At 38.6% G+C, this 22,211-nt stretch overlaps 1 protein-coding gene across 2 annotated transcripts in view; it reads left to right on the top strand.

The window, feature by feature from the left end:
- The window catches only part of LOC136857271 (carnitine O-palmitoyltransferase 1, liver isoform), a 336,584-nt gene that overhangs the window by 224,729 nt on the left and 89,644 nt on the right, over positions 1-22,211 (top strand). For both annotated transcript variants that reach the window (XM_067135788.2, XM_068225119.1), the window contains 2 exons: positions 3,556-3,832; positions 13,204-13,325. In XM_067135788.2, coding sequence (XP_066991889.2) covers positions 3,556-3,832; positions 13,204-13,325 — 399 coding nt within the window. The remainder of the gene's footprint in view (positions 1-3,555; positions 3,833-13,203; positions 13,326-22,211) is intronic.

Below are 22,211 nucleotides of genomic sequence, written 5' to 3' on the forward strand. Positions count from 1 at the left end.
CTGATCGAGCCACTATTTCTAGGGGCAACCACAACGTTGATTTCTGGATGAAGTGTGATGAAATACAATCTTCACCCCTTCGTTGCTTGAGATATGGCCATACCTTTTGAGGCGGGCTGCATGCATTTTGTCCACAGTGGGGAGCAAAACCCATGATTTTCTGGATAATTATATTGTTACATGGTCCAGTCAGGTCAAGCCAAGTGACCTGCGAAACATGCACATCTGCATGCAGCGCTTGTTCAGGTTTGACTGTCACGGCCAGTATTCACACCTATTCAGGGCGACTGGTCGGGAGATGGTCTTTTAGACTTTGGATTTAAGGTGAATGGGCATCTGGCAAATGCAGAGAACTCCAATAGTTCACTGCCACTCCATCCAGACCATATTAACTTGACTGTGGACATCTAGGAGAGTCACTGGAAATTACAGAACTCTTTTTTTCTCTCTCAATTTACTTTACGTTGCACCGACACAGATAGGTTTTATGATGACGATGGGATAGGAAAGGGTCAGAAGTGGGAAGGAAGCGGTATGGCCTTAATTAAGGTACAGCCCCAGCATTTGCCTGGTGTGAAAATGGGAAATCACGGAAAACTATCTTCAGGGCTGCCGACAGTGGAGCTCGAACCCACTATCTCCGGGATGCAAGCTCACAGCTGTGCGCTCCTAACCACATGGCCAACTCACCCGGTAATTACAGAACTAAGAACCAAGATACGTGAATTGGTTTACTTAATAATAATAATAATAATAATAATAATAATAATAATAATAATAATAATAATAATAATAATAATAATAATAATAATAATAATAATAATACCTTTTTTTTTACAGGGAAGTGTGGGAAATCTTTCATGGGACACTTGTGAGGGTCCGCACTCCACAAGCGTGTGAGATTCCTACTCACTAAAACCCACGCATTACTTCAGGGTGGTGTTGTGCTAATTTCTCAGGTTTCTTCTTCCTTTATTTCTCCTTACTGTCATTCATGGGCATTCATATCCCTCTTTTTCTGACACAGGATGCCTTGTACATATACTGCTACCTGATTCCAAGATTCTTGGTTTCGTAGCATCACCTGCACAATAATTTATAGAACTAAATGAGGCCACAACACTAGTTGCAAATTGAGGATTGTGGCGACGTTTAGTAAATTCACAGAGGCTTGCAGACTGAACGCTGAAAGGGATAACAGTCTATAATGATAATGTATGTATGTATGTATGTATGTATGTATGTATGTATGATTAACTCTCCTTGCTCAGTATGTAAACATCTTCTCTGAGTTGACCAGTGATAGCATACAAAAAATGTGTGAAATACATCGTCTACATCATTGCAGTAAATACACGCTGAGTCTCTCGCTCTACCTACCTACTCTATGTAGAAATTTCTGGAAGTATCCGTGACCTGTCAATAGTTGCGTAATGTAAAAGTTAACCTCGCCATGAGTTCGGGCAACCCAATCAGCTAGATGTGGTATCAGCCGCTTAGTCCATTTTCCTCGAGGATCTTCCTCCCATCTTTGCTGACACCGCTCCATTCGTTGCCTATAAGCTAGCTCCTTAGCGCGCTTCTTTCCAAGCTCCCCTTAAGTTCACCAGACTTCCTCTCTCTCTAAGGCAAGTAAATCAGTCGATGCTACCATTGCTACTGTAAGAACCGCGATATGTGCTTGTCTGAAAATGTGCTTGTAATACGCAAAGCTGATCTCCGCTGTACAGCAGCTATCCTTCGCCGGTATTTTTCAAACTTCAGTGATTCAGCTCAGACTTTGGCACCATATAGAAGTATTGAGTGCACTATCAACATCAGAAGTCGTCGTTTGCTAGACTTCGGACCTTTAACGTTGCTCATTAATCTTCTCAGCGCAATTGTTGTTTTCACTGCCTTATCTGTCACCTTTTTGATATGATCCCAAAAAGTAAGTTTGGTATCAAGTGTCACACCGAGATACTTTATACTTCTAGACATTTCAATTTCTGTTTGTCCAATATACATTGGAATGATGGTCATGATCCTTTTTCTTGTCAAGAGAACGATCTCTGTTTTCTGCCAGTTGCAATCTGTGATTCGCCATCCAATCTTTCACCTGTCGCATCCCTTGATTTTAAACTGAGCCAATTCCAAATTTCGAGCTACTATCAAGACAGCTATATCATCAGCATAGCCCACTAGCATTGTGTCTTCCGGCATCTCTAACCTCAACAATCCATCATACACAATGTTCCACAGATTTGGCCCAAGGATGAACCCTTGTGCTGCACCAGCTGTGAGCCGTTTCACTCTTTGCCCATCTTCTGTGTGATATACTAAAGTATGATCTTTTAAATAATTTCTCATTATGCGCACGAGATACTCGAGTAGTTTGAAAGTATTTTGAAGCGCTTTCAATATGTTATTCCACCTTATCGAGTTGAAAGCGTTCTTAACATCCAGAGTCACGAGGAGTGTCACTTTTTGACAATGATGATTACTCATTTGTGCACTTTTCGCTGTATTCAACACTTCCCATACTGCATCGATTGTCGAATGTCCTCCTCGGAAACCATGTTGACGATCAGAGAGGTCTCCAGCTAGTTGAACTGCTGAAAGTATTCTTAGCTGCAAAAGTTTCTCTAATCCTTTACCAGCAGTATCCAGCATACATAAAGGCCTATAGTCCCCAGATTTCCCTTTGCTTATTAAAACTAGCCAAGCTGTTTTCAAGCGAACACTAAAAAACCCAGATAGCTGGCAGCTATTGCACATTTTCAGCAGTACTTGTGGACAGAAATCTGCTATCAGCTTTAGTATCTCTGCTGGAATACTATCTGGTCCTGGGGCCTTTTTATTTCGAAGGGACCTAATATCTCTCGTCAATTCTTCTTGTGTAAAAAGTGGTACATCATCTATGAAGTCATCATCATCATCATCATCATCATCATCAAACCTTTCACGATGATCTTGGAATAATGTATCTACAATATCCTTCATTGCATTTGAGTCCATCATCGAGTTCGAGAAACTTCTAAGTTTCTTTATAACGATCTAGTATCCCAAACCCCACGAATCGTCATCCACTCCCTTAGCCATTTTCCACCATTTGTCGACTTTACTCTTTTTGATTGCATTTCTTAGTTCTTTCTTCGCCGACTTATACTCTGCTGTGAGTGAGGTGTCTTCTTGGCTGACTCGTGCTCTCTGTGCCTTCCATCTAAGTTGCAAACAACGTCTTCTCTGGTCAGCAATTTCTTTGGTCCACCAATATTATTATAATATTATTATTGTTGTTGTTGTAGATGTTGATGATGTTGTTGTTGTTGTTGTTGTTGTTGTTGTTAAAAAATACATTTAGAACATGTTGTACAAACTTTTACAGTATCATTCTGTCGCTGATGGAATGACTTGTTTGCAGTAATTAATTAGTTACTGCTGTTAATTCATCACTTAGCTCTCTCATTTAAAATTGAAAGTAACTTGCTCAAGGCCTGAGTGTTTTGAACATTTGCAAATTGATTCTGTTTGGGGTATTATTAATCCTTATTACATACAGTTGCTTTGTTTCAGCAATGAACACATGAAGGAGTTGGAAAGCTGTTTCCTTTTTGGAACTGTTGTGTGGCTGTCTCTCATCTTTATATGTCGCTACACTTTGAGACTCCTCCTCATGTACAAGGGTTGGATGTATGAAGAGCGTGGTAGTGGTTCTAAAATATCATGGCAAACCAAACTGTGGATTGTCATGGTGAAGATATTCTCTTCAGGTTCCAGGCCTTTACTGTACAGCTTTCAGGGATCCTTGCCACGTTTGCCGGTTCCTTCATTACAATCATCAATGCAAAAGGTAAATGGAATACAGTATTGAAACAACAATTAATTAATTTTTTTAATATATACAGTTGAAACAGTTTATTGCGGCATTGCTTATAATGACGTATTAGGTATAACGGCAAAATCTAATGGTCCCGTCTAGATCCTGTATAAACACTGTGTTTAAAAAATCGCTTAATACGGCATCGCTTATTACAACATATTGTATAAATCGTCGTAATTTTATCGCGTTTTTCGAGAAATGTATCGACTATAACGTCCAACGTTTATTGTTTGTTATGCATTTGGGAATTGCTGACAATAGTGTAAAAATTATTTTCATATTGTTGTTTTCAGTAGATTGTAGATTCATATTAGTCTGTCTGTTAAACAGTCAAGGCAAGCATTGTTGTGAAGATGTCACAAAAGAAAGGGAAATTGTTTAATATTGAAGCAAAGTCACAAATAGTATGGCAATTTCAAAATGGAAAAACAAATGTCAGCATTGCAAAGGAATTGGGAGTATTACATTCATTGATTTCTACTATTTGAAAGGATAGAGAAGCCATCTCGTTTTTTTAGCCAAGACCATGTGGGACACTACTGATCAATTTACATTGTTCTTCCTTCCTTCCTCACTTATTATTTTATCTTATTTATTTATTCATAATTTATATTATTATATTTTATATTATATTATTTATATTATTTTAGATTATATTATTGTTGTACATCATCGTCATATTCTAAAGGCTAAGCCTGTAGCCACAGATGTCTTTTCAACTCAGCGTAGGTCTTGCACTTCAACCTCAGAAGCAGGTTCTTGAACTAAGACACTCTGGGTCATCCTCTTCCTCTTTTTCCAGGATTCTTCCTTCAGTGATGTTGCAAAGTAACTCCTCATGCCGCAGAATGTGACCAATAAATTTTATTTTCCGTTTTTCAATTTCAGTTATTAGATTCCGTTCTTCTCCTATCTCTCTGAGGACTTCGGTATTACTCTTCATTTCAGTCCAACTTATCCTCTGCATTCTTCTCCAGATCCACATTTCAATTGCCTCTAGTTTTTTTTCTTTTCTTGCATTCCTAATGTCCAGCTTTCGCAGCCATACAGAAGCATGCTCCATACAAAGGTTTTTGCAAAGGCCTTCCAAGTTTGAATATCTATATGTTTGTTGGCTAGCAGCATGGACGCCCATATGACAGTTTGTGAGGAGGGGGCCCAGACCTGGGGGTATGTAATATTTTTAATATTTTGGAGATAAATGGCGACTTGTATTCTGCGGTAGAATAACCCGTGCCATCCTCTGCCTGTTAGTGGGGGATGGTACTACTGCTTCTACGTAATACTGACTTTTAAATCATTTTCTTGAAAGGAAAACACCTGACTACACTAGATTTTTGCCTTTCCCTGACAGCTAGAGGGGGGGCCGCATCACCACCTTGCCCTCCCCCCCGCGGTTTGGGCACCCTTGGGTAGCAGATGCTTTTTATCTTGGAATGCTCTCTTTGCCATTGCTGTTCATACTGAAGAAAAATTCCTCTCAGTCCCATTCTGCAAATACAGTACTTATTTCACTTATAATTTTTCAAGTTTTAACTTTATTCTGTTAATTAACCATGTAAAATTTACAGACACAACATTTATAACAAAAAAAGAAAAAAGAAAAGGAAATCACTTTGTGCTCCTATTGCCTGTCTTCTTCTTCTTCTTCTTCTTCTTCTTCTTCTTCTTCTTCTTCTTCTTCTTCTTCTTATAATAATAATAATAATAATAATAATAATAATAATAATAATAATAATAATAATAATAATAATAATAATAATAATAAACCACAAACCTACTACGCTGGCGTAGCAGGGGGAGAGGTGATACTCCCATGTGGCATGTCCCAGGTGGCGGATAGGGGGTCCTAACCGGCTTGCCGGCGGACTTGAGGGAAATAAAATACCTCTCGCGGACCAAACACACAACCCCCTGTGGGTGGGCGACACAGGCGAAGAACACACACACGGTATCCCCTGCCTGTCGTAAGAGGCGACTAAAAGGGGCGACCAAGGGATGATTGGATAAGAACCATGAAACTGCTTGTGATTAGTACCACCATGCGGGGAACACCATAGGTCTCTATTATTATTATATTATATTATTATATTTGCCTTTATTTGTAGTGGCGAAGTTAGGACTCATGGTCCTCTCTTACACTTAACCACACTTCATTAACATAGTACATCTGAGAGCAATATTCATAATCTTATCTTAAAACTACCATTACAAACTAGAAACAAAATATGAAACATAATAACATAAACTCTATAAATATTCTTAGTCATGTCTTAAACTATCGTTACAAATTAAAAGTTGATTGACACTAGATACCCTAAGCACAGTAAACGTACATTCATACACACATTCACTCTGCCAGATTCATTCAGCCTGGCGGCACATATCGAGGAGATGCTCACGGCAAGACAACTTGAAGGAATTTAAGGATTGTATGGCTCTAATGTTGTGGGGGAGAGAATTCCATATTCTAGCTCCATTTGCAACAAAGGAACGGCTGAATGCTGCTGACCTGCTGAGAGGGATAGCAAGTGTACTGCCAGAGGGTGTATTATGCTGGTGGAAAGAGGATAGGAAATTGAGTTGTGAAGATAAGTAGTATGGGATATTCTCTTTTAATACTCGAAAGATTAATACTGCCACGTGGAGGTTTCTATATTGTTAAAATTTTAAAAGGGAAAGTTGTCGATAATAAGGGGTAACATGAACATCATAGCGTAAGGAAAAGATAAATCTAATACACGAATTCATAGCACGTTGTAATCGGTTTAGTTGTTCTCTCGTGGCATCAATTAGTACTACGTCACAGTAGGAAAATATAGGGAGGATAAGAGTATTTATAAGCCTAATTCTCATGTTTAGTGGCAGCATATTTTGATGATATTTTAGTGGGTGAAGGGACGCGTACACTTTTCTACAGATATTTGTAATGTGCTCTCCCCAGTTAAGTTACTTGTGCGTAGTACCACTATGTTAGGTACCAAATAGGTCTGTGATTAGTAGCACGCAGGAGCACCGCGCGGTCAGGCTTTTACGGTACCTGTGATTAGTAGCACTATATGAGCGACACCAGGGTTCTGGCTTGCCTGTGATTACCCACTATACACGGAACACCACGGGATAGTACGAGTCCCTGTGGTTAGTACATTTATGTGATGAAAACCATAGGTTTGCGTTGCCTGTAAATGGTGCCGCCATGTGCGAAACTCCATAGGTCTGTATTACATGTGCGAATTTCATTACCTGTGAGTAGTACCATAATGTGTGGAATGCCGCGAGTCTACGATACTTTTGATTAGTACCACACCATGACAAATACCATGGTTCTACTTTCCAAGCGATAAGTACCATTGTGAGAGGCTGATGACCTATATTTTGGACCCCTTTAGCTTGCAAGCATCATCGCTTCAGTATTTTGAGCTATAGAAGTAGTCCCTTGGTCAGTATTACTATTGTTTTCCATCAGTTTCTGAGATTGAGGCATTGCGGGTCGACTCCACTGATTGCTTTAAATTCATATCCATCCGTTCATTTTTTGTCCTCCCGCTTTGAATTCTGGTCAGTGGAGTATTTTGGATTTTTATTTTGTCGCTGCATTTCGTCTCATTTCGTACTATCAGGGGCCGATGACCTAGATGTTAGGCCCCTTAAAACAACAATCATCATCATCATCATCATCATCATCATCATCATCATCATCATCATCAATAATAATAATAATAATAATAATAATAATAATAATGCCTTCTCCATTACTGAAGGTTGGCCACAATCACAGCGAAGTCTGTTCGATGTTAATTGGCAGTTCCTTCGGAGTAGTTATAACCGGTTTTATATTATTTTATTATTTATTTATATTTATTTAAATTATATTTATATTATGTTATTTATATTATTTTAGATTCATTTAAAAAAAATATATTAACAACAGAATGATATTTTCAAACAATGTTCTTGTAGAATGTGTTGTTTAAATTTGTTAATATAGAAGACATTTATTTCAGAGTCAATGTTTTTAATATAACCTCTGACTTTTTAAGTCTGTCAAACACAAAATACAAATTTAAGAAACACTGAACATGCCTGAAAAAGAAAAGACTTGGTAGAATCTGAGAGTGTTCTTGTAGAATGAAATATATCATTCTGTTGTTAGTAAAATGTTTTCTTTTTCAGGTAGGTTATATTGTTTCATAAATTTGTGTATTTTGTACATTAGACCGAGAAACCTAAAGGCTATGTGTTGCTTAAATATGATAACATCTGCAGGAGTCATTAAAATGTTGTTGAAATGTTGTGTTACTTTCAGTGTTTTCAGATGTTTTACACATAAATCCTAAACTAAAGTATCCTGAACAAGTTTCGTGGAAACTATTGTAGAGTGAATCATTTTGAACTTTCATCTATGAACACTAACTTGGAAAGGAAAAGCTTTCACATGATCCAGTTTTCATACCTGAGGATCACTTTAGGTTAAGAGCAGGTGAATGTTGCCCTTTTCTGAGTGTGTGCTCAGTTCTGCATGGCAATGCTGCACATGTGCAAAAGCACATTAGGTCACTCCTATACTTCCTCTTTGCTCCTGGAGAGGCTGTTGTAGCAGCAGTTGTGGCCACCGACGTAAGGGTTTGCCCTTATATCATTCAAAACTGACTGGAAGGTGCAATTTTTCTTAATATAAAAAGATGGTAATTCCAAGTGGTTGCTATGGGCCATATATACCTGCAGGTCAGCAAAAGTTTGATTCCACATTTATATGCAAGATATTATTCTTTAGATGCTTGCTTTTGTCTGTGTGGAGAAATTTTGTCCAAGACATTAAATTTGTTACTTCAACCAGTAGTAGCTAAAAATCAAAGTTATGTTAATTTTATAAAATGTTACATAAAAACTTTCCAGTCTGTCAAACACACAACAATTTCAATGTAAATTATAACACTATAAATATACCTAAAAAAGAATACACACTGTTATACTAAGAATGACATGTTTTGTTCTACAAGAACATCCTCAGATTCTATCAAATCACTTACAACATGCGTATATATGTACAGTGTAGTTTACGTTACATAAACTTGTCCTAAAATAGTGTTTGTTTGGAGCAAACGGACTTACCATCGGCAGTTCATATTAGGTTAATCTGCTATGGTAAAGGAGTAAACCATACAGCCAGTGTCTCCACACCGAGTGATGGGCGGCGGTAAATTGCCTAACCCACTATAAGGACCAACGGCTAAGGGCGGAGGAGTCCTTATAGAAGGGAAATGGGCCCTCAGTGGAGGAAATGCCATTGACACACCATATCAACTCTAGCATCTCTACTGCAGAGGAGCGGCTACAAAAGGCGTCTGTTCTCCATGTTAGGAGCGACCTACAAGTTTCGACTGGCAGTAGCTCTAAAATGCCTTTGGGAGTAGCGAACCCATCGTAATAAAAGCCTATATGATTACAAGTGTACTGAAGCCTCGGAAAATGCTGGGGCGTTCCCCACAAGCGGCATGCAATTCTTGTGATGCTGGGAGAAATGTGAGAAATGGGCGAGCAGCAAGCAAATACATCAAGATAGCGACCATCAGTGTAGTGACACTAACAGAGAAAGTGGAAGAAAGTGTAGTTTTTATGGTTGACAAAGATATAGCATTGTTGGGAATCAGTGGGACCAAATGGAAAGGAAAAGGTGAGAGGAAACTAAAGAAAGGATACACCTTATACTATAGTGGAAGAAGAGAAGCCAAAAATGGTGTAGGTCTCATAATTAGAAGAGACCTAAAGGAATACCTAGAATTAGTGGAAAACATAAAGACAGGTTGATTAAGGTCAGACTTGAAATGGGTGTTACAGATATAATTCAGGGGTATGTTCCACAAACAGGAAATACAGATACGGATCTAGAGCAATACCTTGAATATCTGGAAGGCCATATACAGAATAAACAAGTTGTGATCATAGGAGACATGAATGCCCAAGTAGGTCAGGAAAGAAAAGGAGATGAAGAGCTTATAGGACCATTTGGATATGGGAAGAGAAACAAGGCTGGAGATATTTTGGTAGACTTTTGTAGAAGAAATGAGCTGATCATTGGTAACACATTGTTTCAAAAGGAAAACAGTCAGAAGATAACAAGATATAGTTGAGATAACAAAATCAAAACTCTGATATATTACTTTTTGGTCGAGAAAGGTAACAGGATAATGTTTGTAGATGTAACAGCTCTCCCAAGTGAATCTTTCGAAGGAGATCACAGAGTTGTGATAGCTATGTTAGAGATGGGAGAGATACAAAAGAAGACTGAGATTAGGCAGAGAAAGCTAAGGGTGTGGAAATTGCAGGAGAAGGAAATCAATGAAGAGTTCCAGACACACATTAAAACAGGCATACCTAAGGAAGACATCGGAAGGGTCAAAGAAGAATGGGCATACTTTAAAACAGTCATTGTGGAGTCTCCATAAAAGACCTGTGGAAGAGTATCAGGAAGACAGGGTAAAAAGATATAGTTAAAAGGAAGAAACAAGCTTGGAAAAGATGGCTGAGAAATAGAACAACAGAATGCAAAACAGAATACAGGCACTGCAAGAAGGAGTACTCCAAGGTAGTTCAAGAAGAGAAAAAGAAATGCTGACAAAAATTCACTGAATCTCTGCAAGAAGATACAACTGGAAGCAAAAAGATCTTATTCCAGTGGGTTAAAAAGAAGAAAAGCCCAGGTTTAGGTGCTAACTTCATTAAAAATGAACAGGCGGAAGTGATGACACAGAAGCAGGATATATTGCAGAGGTGGGGAAAATACTTTGAACAGCTTTACAATGTGCAAAATACCTTGGTACAAGGAGAAATTGAAGAACCAGTTTGAGTGCAGATGGAAGATAAGGAAAATGATGTGTCCATGGAAGAGATTGAGTGGGCCACTAAAAGAATGAAACAAGGCAAGGCAGCTGGAATTGAAGAGGTTACCATAGAAATGATAATAACAGCAGGAGCAGTTGGTCTACAGTGGTTGTATAGACCCTTCAGAATGATATGGAGAGAAAAGACTATTCCAAAAGAGTGGACAAAAGGGGTCATTATACCAATTTTCAAGAAAGGAGACAGGAAGCAATGTGAAAATTATACCCAGGGGAGTGACACTGATCCCTCATACAGCCAAGATCCTTGAAAGAATCTTTCTTAAACTGATAAGAGACAGAGTAGAGGGAAAATAGGCAGAACACCAGTATGGATTCAGAAGAGGCAGGTCCACATTTGACCCAATATTTACATTGCATCAAATGATGGAAAGGTATTGGGAATATGGAAAGGACATGGTAGTATCATTTCTAGATATTGAAAAATCATATGACAGTGTCCCAAGGAATTTGGTATGGAAAACATTGACAGAGGCACAGATGTGGAATGCAACAATGCAGATGGTAATAGCATTGTATCAAAATTGCAAAAGCTGTGTTAGAACCAAAGTGGGTTAAACTCAATGGTTCAGAGTTAAGACAGGGAAGTGTATTGTTTCCCTTACTCTTCATTATCATCATGGATAGAATTCTAGGAGAAGATGATGGGTGAGCAAGTAAAGTCTATGCTCTTTGCTGATGACTTTGTAGTTTGGGAAGTTAATGAAGAGGAAGTACAGACACAAGTTGATTTATGGAATGAGGAGATAAGAAATTTTGGAACAAATGTTAGTACCGCAAAAAGCAAGACTTTGATCATGACGAGAGAGAACAGAAAATCCAGTGGAGTGATAAAAATAGGAAATTAACCTCTTGAAGTAGTGAAAAATTTTAAAAATTTGCGCAGCATGATGTCACAAGATGGAAATTTGGATGGAGAAATTTATTTAAGAATACAGCAGTCTGCAAGTTTCTACCAGTGTGTGCAAGAAGGTTTTATACTCGTCCTATTATAAACCTATACTGACCTATGCTTCAGCAGCCTGGACATTGACTGAGCGGAACCAAAGTAAGATACAAGCAGCTGAAATGAGGTTCTTGAGGAGCATATAGGGAAAGACAAGATGAGATAGAATACGAAATGAGGAAAGAAGGAGAAGCGTGGGAGTGTGTAAACTACAAGAAGGGATTGATATAGCAAAGCTAAAATGGTTTGGACACATGACGAGAATGCCAGGGGAGAGAATACCAAAGAGAAGATTGATGGGTACAGAGACTGGAAAGAGGCCTAGAATGAGATGGAGGAGCTCTGTTGTGGACTGTATTGCAAATAGAGGAGTCGATAGCAATAAAGTACTAGAAGAGGAATGGTGGAAAGATCGAGTAAGGTGGAGGGCTTTGGTACGTTAACCTACCCAGATCGAATCGTGAAAAGGGAATGGAAGAAGAAGAATAAGAAGATGAAGAAGAAGAAGAAGAAGAAGAAGAAGAAGAAGAAGAAGAAGAAGAAGAAGAAGAAGAAGAAGAAGAAGAAGAAGAAGAAGAAGAAGCTTGTTCATATTATCACCTAGCTCTCTATCATTGACAAGTTTACTCAACTTAAACAATACTGTACATATATACGCATGTTTGATGTGATTTGATAAAATCTGAGGATGTTCTTGTAGAACAAAACATGTCATTCTTTGTATAATAGTGTGTTTTCCTTTACAGGTATGTTTATAGTGTTATAATTTACTGTACATTGAAATTGTTGTGTGTTTGACAGACTGGAAAGTTTTTATGTTACTTTTACTAAGTCGACACTGGAAAGTATGTCTTTCTTCTTAATTTTCTAAATGCAGGACTTTCTCTATCCCACTTTGACTCAAAGAGGGACGCAGGAACTTTTTTCTGGAAATCAGGGCACGTTCTGCCAAATTGATAGGTCTGACAGCCTATGGTGGTAAAACACTATAAAGAAAATGTATTGTATGTAATGTAATACAATGTAATATAATGTATTTATGAAATAAACAAACCCCCATGGCACTACAGGCCTGAAGGGCCTTTGTCTACCAAGCACATTACATGGTGACGCATGGTCAGTTTGACAAATTTGCTTGGCCGTTCGTTATTCCTTGCTTTCTAGACCTCGGTCATCATCTCACCGTCAGATAGCTCCTCAACCGTAATCATATATGCTGAGTGAACTTTGGACCAGGCTATAGATCCAGGCAAAAGTCCCTGACCTGACCAGGAATTGAACCCAGGGCCTCCGGGTGAGAAGCAGGCATGCTACTACTAGATGGCGGGGAGAGCTTTTATGTAACAAACCATCCTGAAAATTTGAATCTCAAGTTTGGGATTGAAAATTTTGATTTTTGTTTCATATTTATATTCACCATTCATTCATTCATTCATTCATTCATTCAACCACTTTCCAAGTAAAACCTAATTATTTCAAATGTTATCTGTTTTCAGTATTTAAACAGTGTACGTCCACTGATGAAAGATGATCAGTTTGAGCGAACTCAGAAACTGGCGGAAGAATTTCAGAAAGGAATTGGCAAGAAACTTCATCGCTATCTAGTACTGAAATCATGGTAAGTTTTTGTGCATTTTCATTTTTATAATAATTATAATAATTATAATAATTATAATAATTAAATAATGAAATATGTCATTACATGCTTTAGAAACAAGAACTCTTAGCTTCTGAGGAAATATTTAATTTATGTATCTTCCTTACAGTTATTAAAGATATAACATAGTGGTAATCTATACTGTGTGCCTACTACAGGGTGGGCAAAATAAAACTGACCCGGAAAATATCTGGGATTGACCCTTTTAATGAACATCACAAAAGATGCTGCAATGGCCTCATCTGAAAAAAGTAAAAAACTGAGGCTCCAAAAGTCCTCATTCCACTTCACTCAGAAACTGTCGGCAGAATTCAACACGCAAATTTTCGTCTGGATGCTTTAATGCAAGCACAACAGCAAATTTGTAAGGATACAGGTGCAGGTCCATTTTGATAATATTTTGACACAACGATCTCTTTAATTCCCACTTGGACAGATAAATGGCATTGAGATTTCATCGGACTTCGTTCTAAATTTCCCTTCATTCGAGCAATGTTTCCTCACTGTTGGATAGCTCCTCAATTGTAATCACACTGGGCGAGTTGGTCGTGCGGTTAGGGGTGCGCAGCTGTGAACGTGTATCCAGGAGATAGTGGGTTCGAACCTTGCTGTCGGCAGCCCTGAAGATGGTTTTCCATGGTTTCCCATTTTCATACCAGGCAAATGCTGGGGCTGTACCTTAATTAAGGCCATGGCCACTTCCTTCCCACTCCTTGTCCTTTCCTATTCCATCGTCGCCATAAGACCTTTCTCTGTTGGTGCGGCGTAAAGCAACTAGCAAAAAAAATGTAATCTTGTAGGCTGAGTGAACTCCAACCAGCTTATAGATCCCTGACCTAAATAGTGTTTGAACTCTTTTCAGATAGTTACGGTTTTTATTCGCTACAGAGCCCGTTTCATGCCATTTTGCCACTAAGTTTTGCATCGCAGACTTAGCTGAAGGTTAAGCTAAAACACTTCCACTCTTAAACTCTTCTGCAAACAATTCTGCACAGGTTTTCCATGAATCGTGCTTTGCATAACACTCAACAATGAACACGTGCTGTTTTAATATGAGCACCCTTTTGTGTTGCATTCAACTTCTCACTAAACACGTCTGCTTCTCTCACTCACTCACACGTAATGACACAGCGACGTACTCGGGAGATGCGCCTGCGCAGATATGTGACAGCAACCAAATGGTGCATCGAAATCACAGTTTCCAGCATTTCCTGTCGACAACAGTTTTCAGAACAAATGTCATCAAGATGTGGACCAAACCATATAACTTTGTTTTCTAGTCCTCTCGTTGGAGAGCCACCCTCATCATCAGGTCTGGATTTTAATGACATGTCATCTTTTAACTGGTGCATCATACACTTTGCTAACATACAGTATAGTCCCTGCCCCCGCTATATATGCGCATACATCAAGGCTACAACCTTAATCTTTCTCTCCTGTTGATATTGAAGGTATTAATTTATACAGTCAAACCTCGATATCTTGAATCTCCATTACTTGAATTTTCAGTATCTCAAAGTAACTTAAATTTCCTGGCCGTTTGTCCTATCCTTCACGTGTATTTATTTCTCTATTACTCAAAAGTCGCTTTCATGAATTTCTCGATTTCTCGAAGCGAACATTTCCTCCCTTGAAACAAAAAAAAAAATCTCGAATTTTGTGCAACATTAACTGTGCAGTACGGCATTTGTGTTTTGTGAAGAACAGATAACAAGTAAAGAAAAGTTTACAGTGATGCCAGGAACTTATATGACGTGAACCAAAAAACTAAAACTTCTAATAATCGAAAAATCAGCGAAGGTTCGCTGTTTCTCAGGTGGGAATTAATTACCAGTTACGTACGAAAGCAACCCCCGAAGTTGCGAATGACAAGCTCCATTTACGAATCTCGGCTGCGGGCTATTGACGAGAAGTTTCAACATGACGGGAGGAAAGGTTAACAGTAACAAACAGAAGAGACTAACGGATTTTTTGCAAAGATGTTAACCGAGGTGTGTTTCTTGTTTCACTACTGTATGTACTGTATATCTTGTAAAAAGTTACTATAATAAGGGTTATAAATAAAGTGATGCTATAAAAGTGTATATTCTTAAATATTGTTAAAAATAATGTGTTCAGTATAAGCTCGTAGATACATATGAATCAATTATGTGCTATACATACTCAAAAATGGTATTCTCAATATCTCAAAATAAAATTTAGCCCCCGAAGTGACTCAAGATATCAAGGTTCAACTGTAGTTATTTTCTAACTGTTGGGTTCAATTCAGCATCACTAACCATACAGTTAAGGGACCATACTTGCCGATACGTCTTACATTTACTACTGTTAATCCTGCATGTTGGCACTATGTAGTCATGATTTTTTCATGACTTGCGAGATTATACGTATTGCCACTGCCGTATGGGAATATCTTTAATGTTATATTTGCAGAGATAAGTAACGCATATTTTCTTATATTCTAGGGTTGTAAATATGTTTGAGTAATACTAAGTAAGTAGAATTATGACATGTTCAAATAATGCATTTAATAATGTAGTTGGTGTAAATGACGAACACAGCGTTTTATTAATACGGTCTTGAGTAAGAGTAACTCCATTATTGATACTTACATTGGGGTTAGTTTGTTGATGGTTATGTCTCGTAATTTCAATATGTAACTAGTTAAGTTGGCAGCAGTGATGACCAATTTAAAAAGAGAATAAGGCAGTGATATTTGCTTTTTAGTGTATAGCCTTACGTGCCGAGTACTATACATAAATTCTCATCACGGCCCCCTGATTACAGAAATGCATATTTATTCATTCTTTTCTCATTTTTTTTGCCACTTTACTTTTATGACTTTTTTCAATTTTGCCTTATTATTTTCTCATTTTCAGCAGTTCATTCCAGTATTTTTTAAAAGTAATTTTTCTTTATCCCACTCTCTCCTTATCAATTCCTGTTCTACATTCATCTCTTCTCAGCCCCCAATGTGAGCTTATTCCTCCTTCCCAGCTTCGTCAGGAGAATGGGCATCAACACTCATTGAGTGGCCACTTTGACAGATCTTCAGTATTCATGTGGGATAATTGTAGCATAGAAAGAAAGTTGGATAAGGAGGAAACATAAGACAAAAATACAGGGATTAAAAGAATAAGGACAAACACAAAAGGAGAAAAGGAACCCATTGGGGTAATAATATAAGTATACGAAAGGAACAAACCAAACCGAACCAAACCAAACCCCATGGTGCAGCAGCTCCAAAGGGCCTTGGCCTTCCAAGCAACCACTGCTCAGCCCGATGGCCTGCAGATTACGAGGTGTCGCGTGATCAGCATGATGAGTCCTCTCGGCCGTTATTCTTGTTTTTCTAGACCGGGGCCGCCATCTCACAGTCAGATAGCTCCTCAATCGTTATCACGTAGGCTGAGTGGGGCTCGAATGAGCCCGCAGATCCAGATAAAAATCCTTGACCTGGCCAGGAATTAAATCCAGGGCCTCCGGGTAAGAGGCAGGCACGCTACCCCTACACCACAGGGCCGCCAGGAAAGGAACAAACAAGTGTCAAATCAAGTTCGAGGGAAGGGGAGAGGGGAATAAGAAAGGAACACACATAATAGGACAAACAAAATGGCACATCAGTGTGGGAAGAGGGGACAACAGAAATTGGAGATGAGGACAAACATGGAAAGACAAAAGGTCAATATTCAGATGTTCATACCAGGTGTATGCATAAGTCTTTTCCGGTTTCACTAAGAGATGGCGCCAGCAAACAGTACACAGCGTATGAATTTGAAACCTACGTCAGTTTTTCATCTGACATTAACCTACAAACACACACACACAAGTTGAGTCCGCCAAACAGTAATGTCTGTGTTGTATCATTCAGTGATCATGTTGATGTCTGTGCCTGAAAAAGAACATTTGCTGCACGCATTGCTTTTCTTATTTAATCAAAAGAAAAAGGCTGTGGAAAGTCATCGTTTGCTGGTAGAAACATATGGTGAACATGCTCCATCGATTAGAACATGTGAGTCATGATTTTGACAATTTAAACTGGGTGATTTCAGTGTGAAAGACAGTGCGCGCTCTGGTAGACCACAAAAGTGCATAGAACTCTTGAAGCCCGGCGAAACCATTAATGCACAACGCTGTCGCCAACAAATGATTAATTTAAATCATGCATTGATCGAAAGACGACCGGAATGGGCCAGAAGTGATTTTGTTACACGACAATGCACCGTCTCGCACAGCAAAACCAGTGAAAGGCACCTTGAAATCGCTTGGATGGGACATCCTTCCGCACCTGCCGTACTGCCCCGACCTGGTGCCTTCTATCACCTTTTCACATCAATGGGGCACGCGCTCGCTGAGTAGCACTTCAGCAATTTTGAGGAAGTTGGAAAATGGCTCGATGAATGGGTTGCCGCAAAAGACAAGCAGTTTTTATGGCATGGTATTCATAACTTACCTGAAAGATGGGTGAAATGTGTAAAAGCTGATGGCCAATATTTTGAATAAACAAAAAATGAATTTCCATTGAAAATTACATTCTTTCTTTACCACAAAAACCGGCAAAAACTTATGCATACATCTGGTACACTGCCGTGTTTAGGCTCTCTCCTGATCAATCCCAGTTCTACACCCATCTCTTCTCAGCCCCCGACGAGCTCATTTATGCAGTGTATAAAGATCTTTTTCAGATAAAACTTTTCTGTGATTGTGTATCGGTGCAAAAGTTGCCAGATATTATTTTATAGGACAGTGAAAAAACAGAGTGTCAAGTCAGGATGATCATATTTTAGATTGCAGTGCCACCTGTTTATTTTAATCCTTGACTTACATTGTGAAAGTGATGGCAGTATTGACTGTGTAAATAAAACGGATGGAAACTTTCATAGAAAAGATCACTACCTAGAATTTTTTCTTCAGATAGTTTTCTGTGCCCAAACTTTAAAAATTCAGTTAAAAAAATGCTTTGTGAGCTAGAACCATAAAACTGTGTTTAATCCAGTTCTGCAAAAGATGGAACGTTGATATTTCTGACTTTCCGTGTGATTTTGTATGAAATGGAAACTGATTTCACCAGCTTGAGGATGAACTTTTCTCCTCTGGCCATTATTATCCTTGAAATTATCTGGGGTCATGAATTAAGCTCAATTGTATGGCCAGATGGCCATTTTGGTGCCAATCCTATGTGAAGGGAGGTATTAACTGTTTTGTTGTCCAGTAATGATTGATAGCATGATGTGTTGTACAGTAGACCCTTAATTATCTGCCTTGCAAACTAACCATGGTCGTCTAGCAGAATGTATTTTTTTAAAAATAGTCAAGCTCCAAGTATTTATTTCACTTGACTGTACATAACATTGACCCTCCAAACGGTTGACATGCAGAGGCTTTCAGGATTGACCGTTTTGGAACTCATCTTAATAACTGAGTGCGTCCAGAAGATATGTTCATCTGGATTTATGGGATTCGGATTACTAGCGTTCTACTCTTATATGTATGAAGACCTTATGGTTGTTAACTAACTGGGGGTTGCTTGTATGTTAATATGTGTTAAATATTAATATAGTAATGAATCTGGTTTTACATCCCCCTAACTACTGTTATGGTTTCCAGAGATGCTGGAATTCCGTCCTGCAGGATTTCTTTTATATGCCGGTAAATGTACTGACATGAGATGCTGGTGTATTAGAGCACCTTCAAATACCACTGGACTGAGTCGAGAATGAACCTGCCAATGTAGGCTCTACTACCGTCTGGGCCACTTGTATCAAATATGAATCTCCATTATATGGGAAGGTGTGGAAATAAGTAAAAATCCTAACAATTTCAACAGGGACACTGGCTATCAATTAAGTAATACATGGTTGCCAGCTATTAAGGATTTACGTAGGTAGTTCTCTTCCCTTTCTATATTATTTTGTTTCGGGTTTTCCAAATTCGTACGTTCGTCATCACCAGTTGGTTCATTCCAAGCTATGTTAGGAAATTTATTTAGAAGAGTAATAGGGAGGTACATTCAGGGAAACGGGGTTGTCTAGGGAGCGGTGATGAGAGTACAGAGATCTGGAAGTCAAGTAGGGATGACATAAAAATGTTAGTGTTGAACTGTAGAAGTATTGTAAAGAAAGGAATAAAATTAATTTAATAGATATATAGTATGTTTACCAGATATTGTAATAGGAGTTGAATCATGGCTGAGAAATTATATAATGGATGCAGAAATTTTCTCACGGAACTGGAGTGTGTATCGTAGAGATAGGATAGGAATGGTGGGAGGGGGAGTATTCATTCTGGTGAAAGAAGAATTTGTAAGCTACAAAAACGTTAAAGATGAGAAACATGAAATTCTAGGCGTAAGGCTCATTTCTAAAGATAATAGGCAACGTGTGTCTTTGGAGTGTACAAACCGGGAAAGGGTCGTGTTTACACGGATTCAGAATTATTTGATAAGATAATCAGCTATGTGGGAAACGACATGGAAAGGAATGTGATTGTAGCAGGAGATCTGAATTTACCAAACGTCAATTGGGAAGGAAATGCGAACGACAGGAAGCATGACCAACAAATGGCAAATAAGCTAATATGGGAAGGACAGCTGATTCAGAAAGTGACGGAACCAACTTGAGGGAAAAATATCCTGGACGTGGTGCTGATAAAACCAGATGAGCTCTATAGAGAAACAGAAGTAATAGATGGCATTAGTGATCACGAAGCTGTTTTTGTCGTAGTTAAAAATAAATATGATAGAAAGGAAGGTTTTAAAAGTAGGACTATTAGGCCGTACCATATGGCTGATAAAGCAGGCAAGAGGCAGTTTTTAAAAAGTAATTATGATTGGTGGAAAACGGTAAATAAGAATGTAAACAGACTCTGGGATAGGTTTAAAGAAATCGTTCAGGAATGTGGAACAGGTTTATACCTTTAAAGGTGTTACGGAATGATAAAGACTCACCTTATTATAATAGAAAAATAAAGAGACTAAGAAGGAGGTACAGATTGGAAAGAAGTAGTTAGAAATGGCTGTGGAAGTCAGGAGAAATTGAACGAACTTAATAGGAAATTGAATCTAGCAAAGAAGGCAGCTAAGGATAACATGATGGCAAGCATAATTGGCAGTCATACAAATTTTAGTGGTAAATGGAAGGGTATGTATAGGTACTTTATGGCAGAAACAGGTTCCAAGAACAACATTCCAGGAATAATTAATGAACAAGGAGAGTGTGTGTGTGTGTATGTGAGGATCTTCAAAAGGCAGAAGTATTCAGTCAGCAGTATGTAAAGATTGTTGGTTACAAAGAAAATGTCCAGATAGAGGAAGTGACTAATGCTAAAGAAGTATTAAAATTTACATATGATAACAATGATATTTACAATAAGATATACCGAGCTCGATAGCTGCAGTCGCTTAAATGCGGCCAGTATCCAGTATTCGGGAGATAGTAGGTTCGAACCCCACTATCGGCAGCCCTGATTATGGTTTTCCGTGGTTTCCCATTTTCACACCAGGCGAATGCTGGGGCTGTACCTTAATTAAGGCCATAGCCGCTTCCTTCCCACTCCTAGCTCTTTCCTGTCCCATCATCACCATAAGACCTATCTGTGTCGGTGTGACGTAAAGCAACTAGCAAAAAAAAAAAAAAAAAAAAAAAAAACCAGTAAGATATAAAAGTTGAAAACTAGAAAAGCAGCTGGAATTGATAAGATTTCTGGGGATGTACTAAAGACAATGGGTTGGGATATAGTACCATATCTGAAGTACTTATTTGATTATTGTTTGGTTGAAGGAGCTATACCAAATGAATGGCGAGATGCTATAGTAGCCCCTGTGTATAAAGGAAGGGGTGATAGACATAAGGCTGAAAATTACAGGCCAGTAAGTATGACATGCGTTGCATGTAAGCTTTGGGAAGGCATTCTTTCTGATTACATTAGACATGTTTGCAAAATTAATAACTGGTTAGATAGAAAGCAATTTGTTTTTAGGAAATGTTATTCCACTGAAGCTCAACTTGTAGGATTCCAGCAAGATATAGCAGATATTTTGGATTCTGGAGGTCAAATAAACTGTGTCGCGATTGACCTGTCTAAAGCATTTGATAGGGTGGATCATGGGAGACTACTGGCAAAAATGAATGCAATTGGACTAGACAAAAGAGTGACTGAATGGGTTGCTATATTTTTAGAAAATAGATCTCAGAGAATTAGAGTAGGCGAAGCTTTATCTGACCCTGTAATAATTAAGAGGGAAATTCCTCAAGGCAGTATTATTGGACCTTTGTTTTCTTATATATATAAATGATATGAGTAAAGGAGTGGAATCAGAGGTAAGGCTTTTTGCAGATGATGTTATTCTCTATGGAGTAATAAATAAGTTACAAGGTTGTGACCAACTGCAACGTGACTCGATGAAATGAAATGGCGTATGGCTTTTAGTGCCGGGAGTGTCCGAGGACAAGTTCGGCTCGCCAGGTGCAAGTCTTTCGATTTGACTCCCGTAGGCGACCTGCGCGTCATGATGAGGATGAAATGATGATGAAGACGACACATACACCCAGCCCCCATGCCAGAGAAATTAACCAATGGTGGTTAAAATTCCCGACCCTGCCGGGAATCGAACCCGGGACCCCTGGGACCAAAGGCCAGCATGCTAACCATTTAGCCATGGAGCCGGACAACCTGACTCGATAATGTTGTGAGATGGACAGCAGGCAATGGTATGTTGCTAAACGGGGTTAAAAGTCAGGGTGTGAGTTTCACAAATAGGAAAAGTCCTCTCAATTTTATATTAGTGCATTGATGGGGTGAAAGTTCCTTTTGGGGATCATTGTAGGTATCTAGGTGTTAATATAAGGA

This window comes from Anabrus simplex, chromosome 1 (genome assembly GCF_040414725.1).
Source record: "Anabrus simplex isolate iqAnaSimp1 chromosome 1, ASM4041472v1, whole genome shotgun sequence".
Taxonomy (NCBI): Eukaryota; Metazoa; Arthropoda; class Insecta; order Orthoptera; family Tettigoniidae; genus Anabrus; species Anabrus simplex.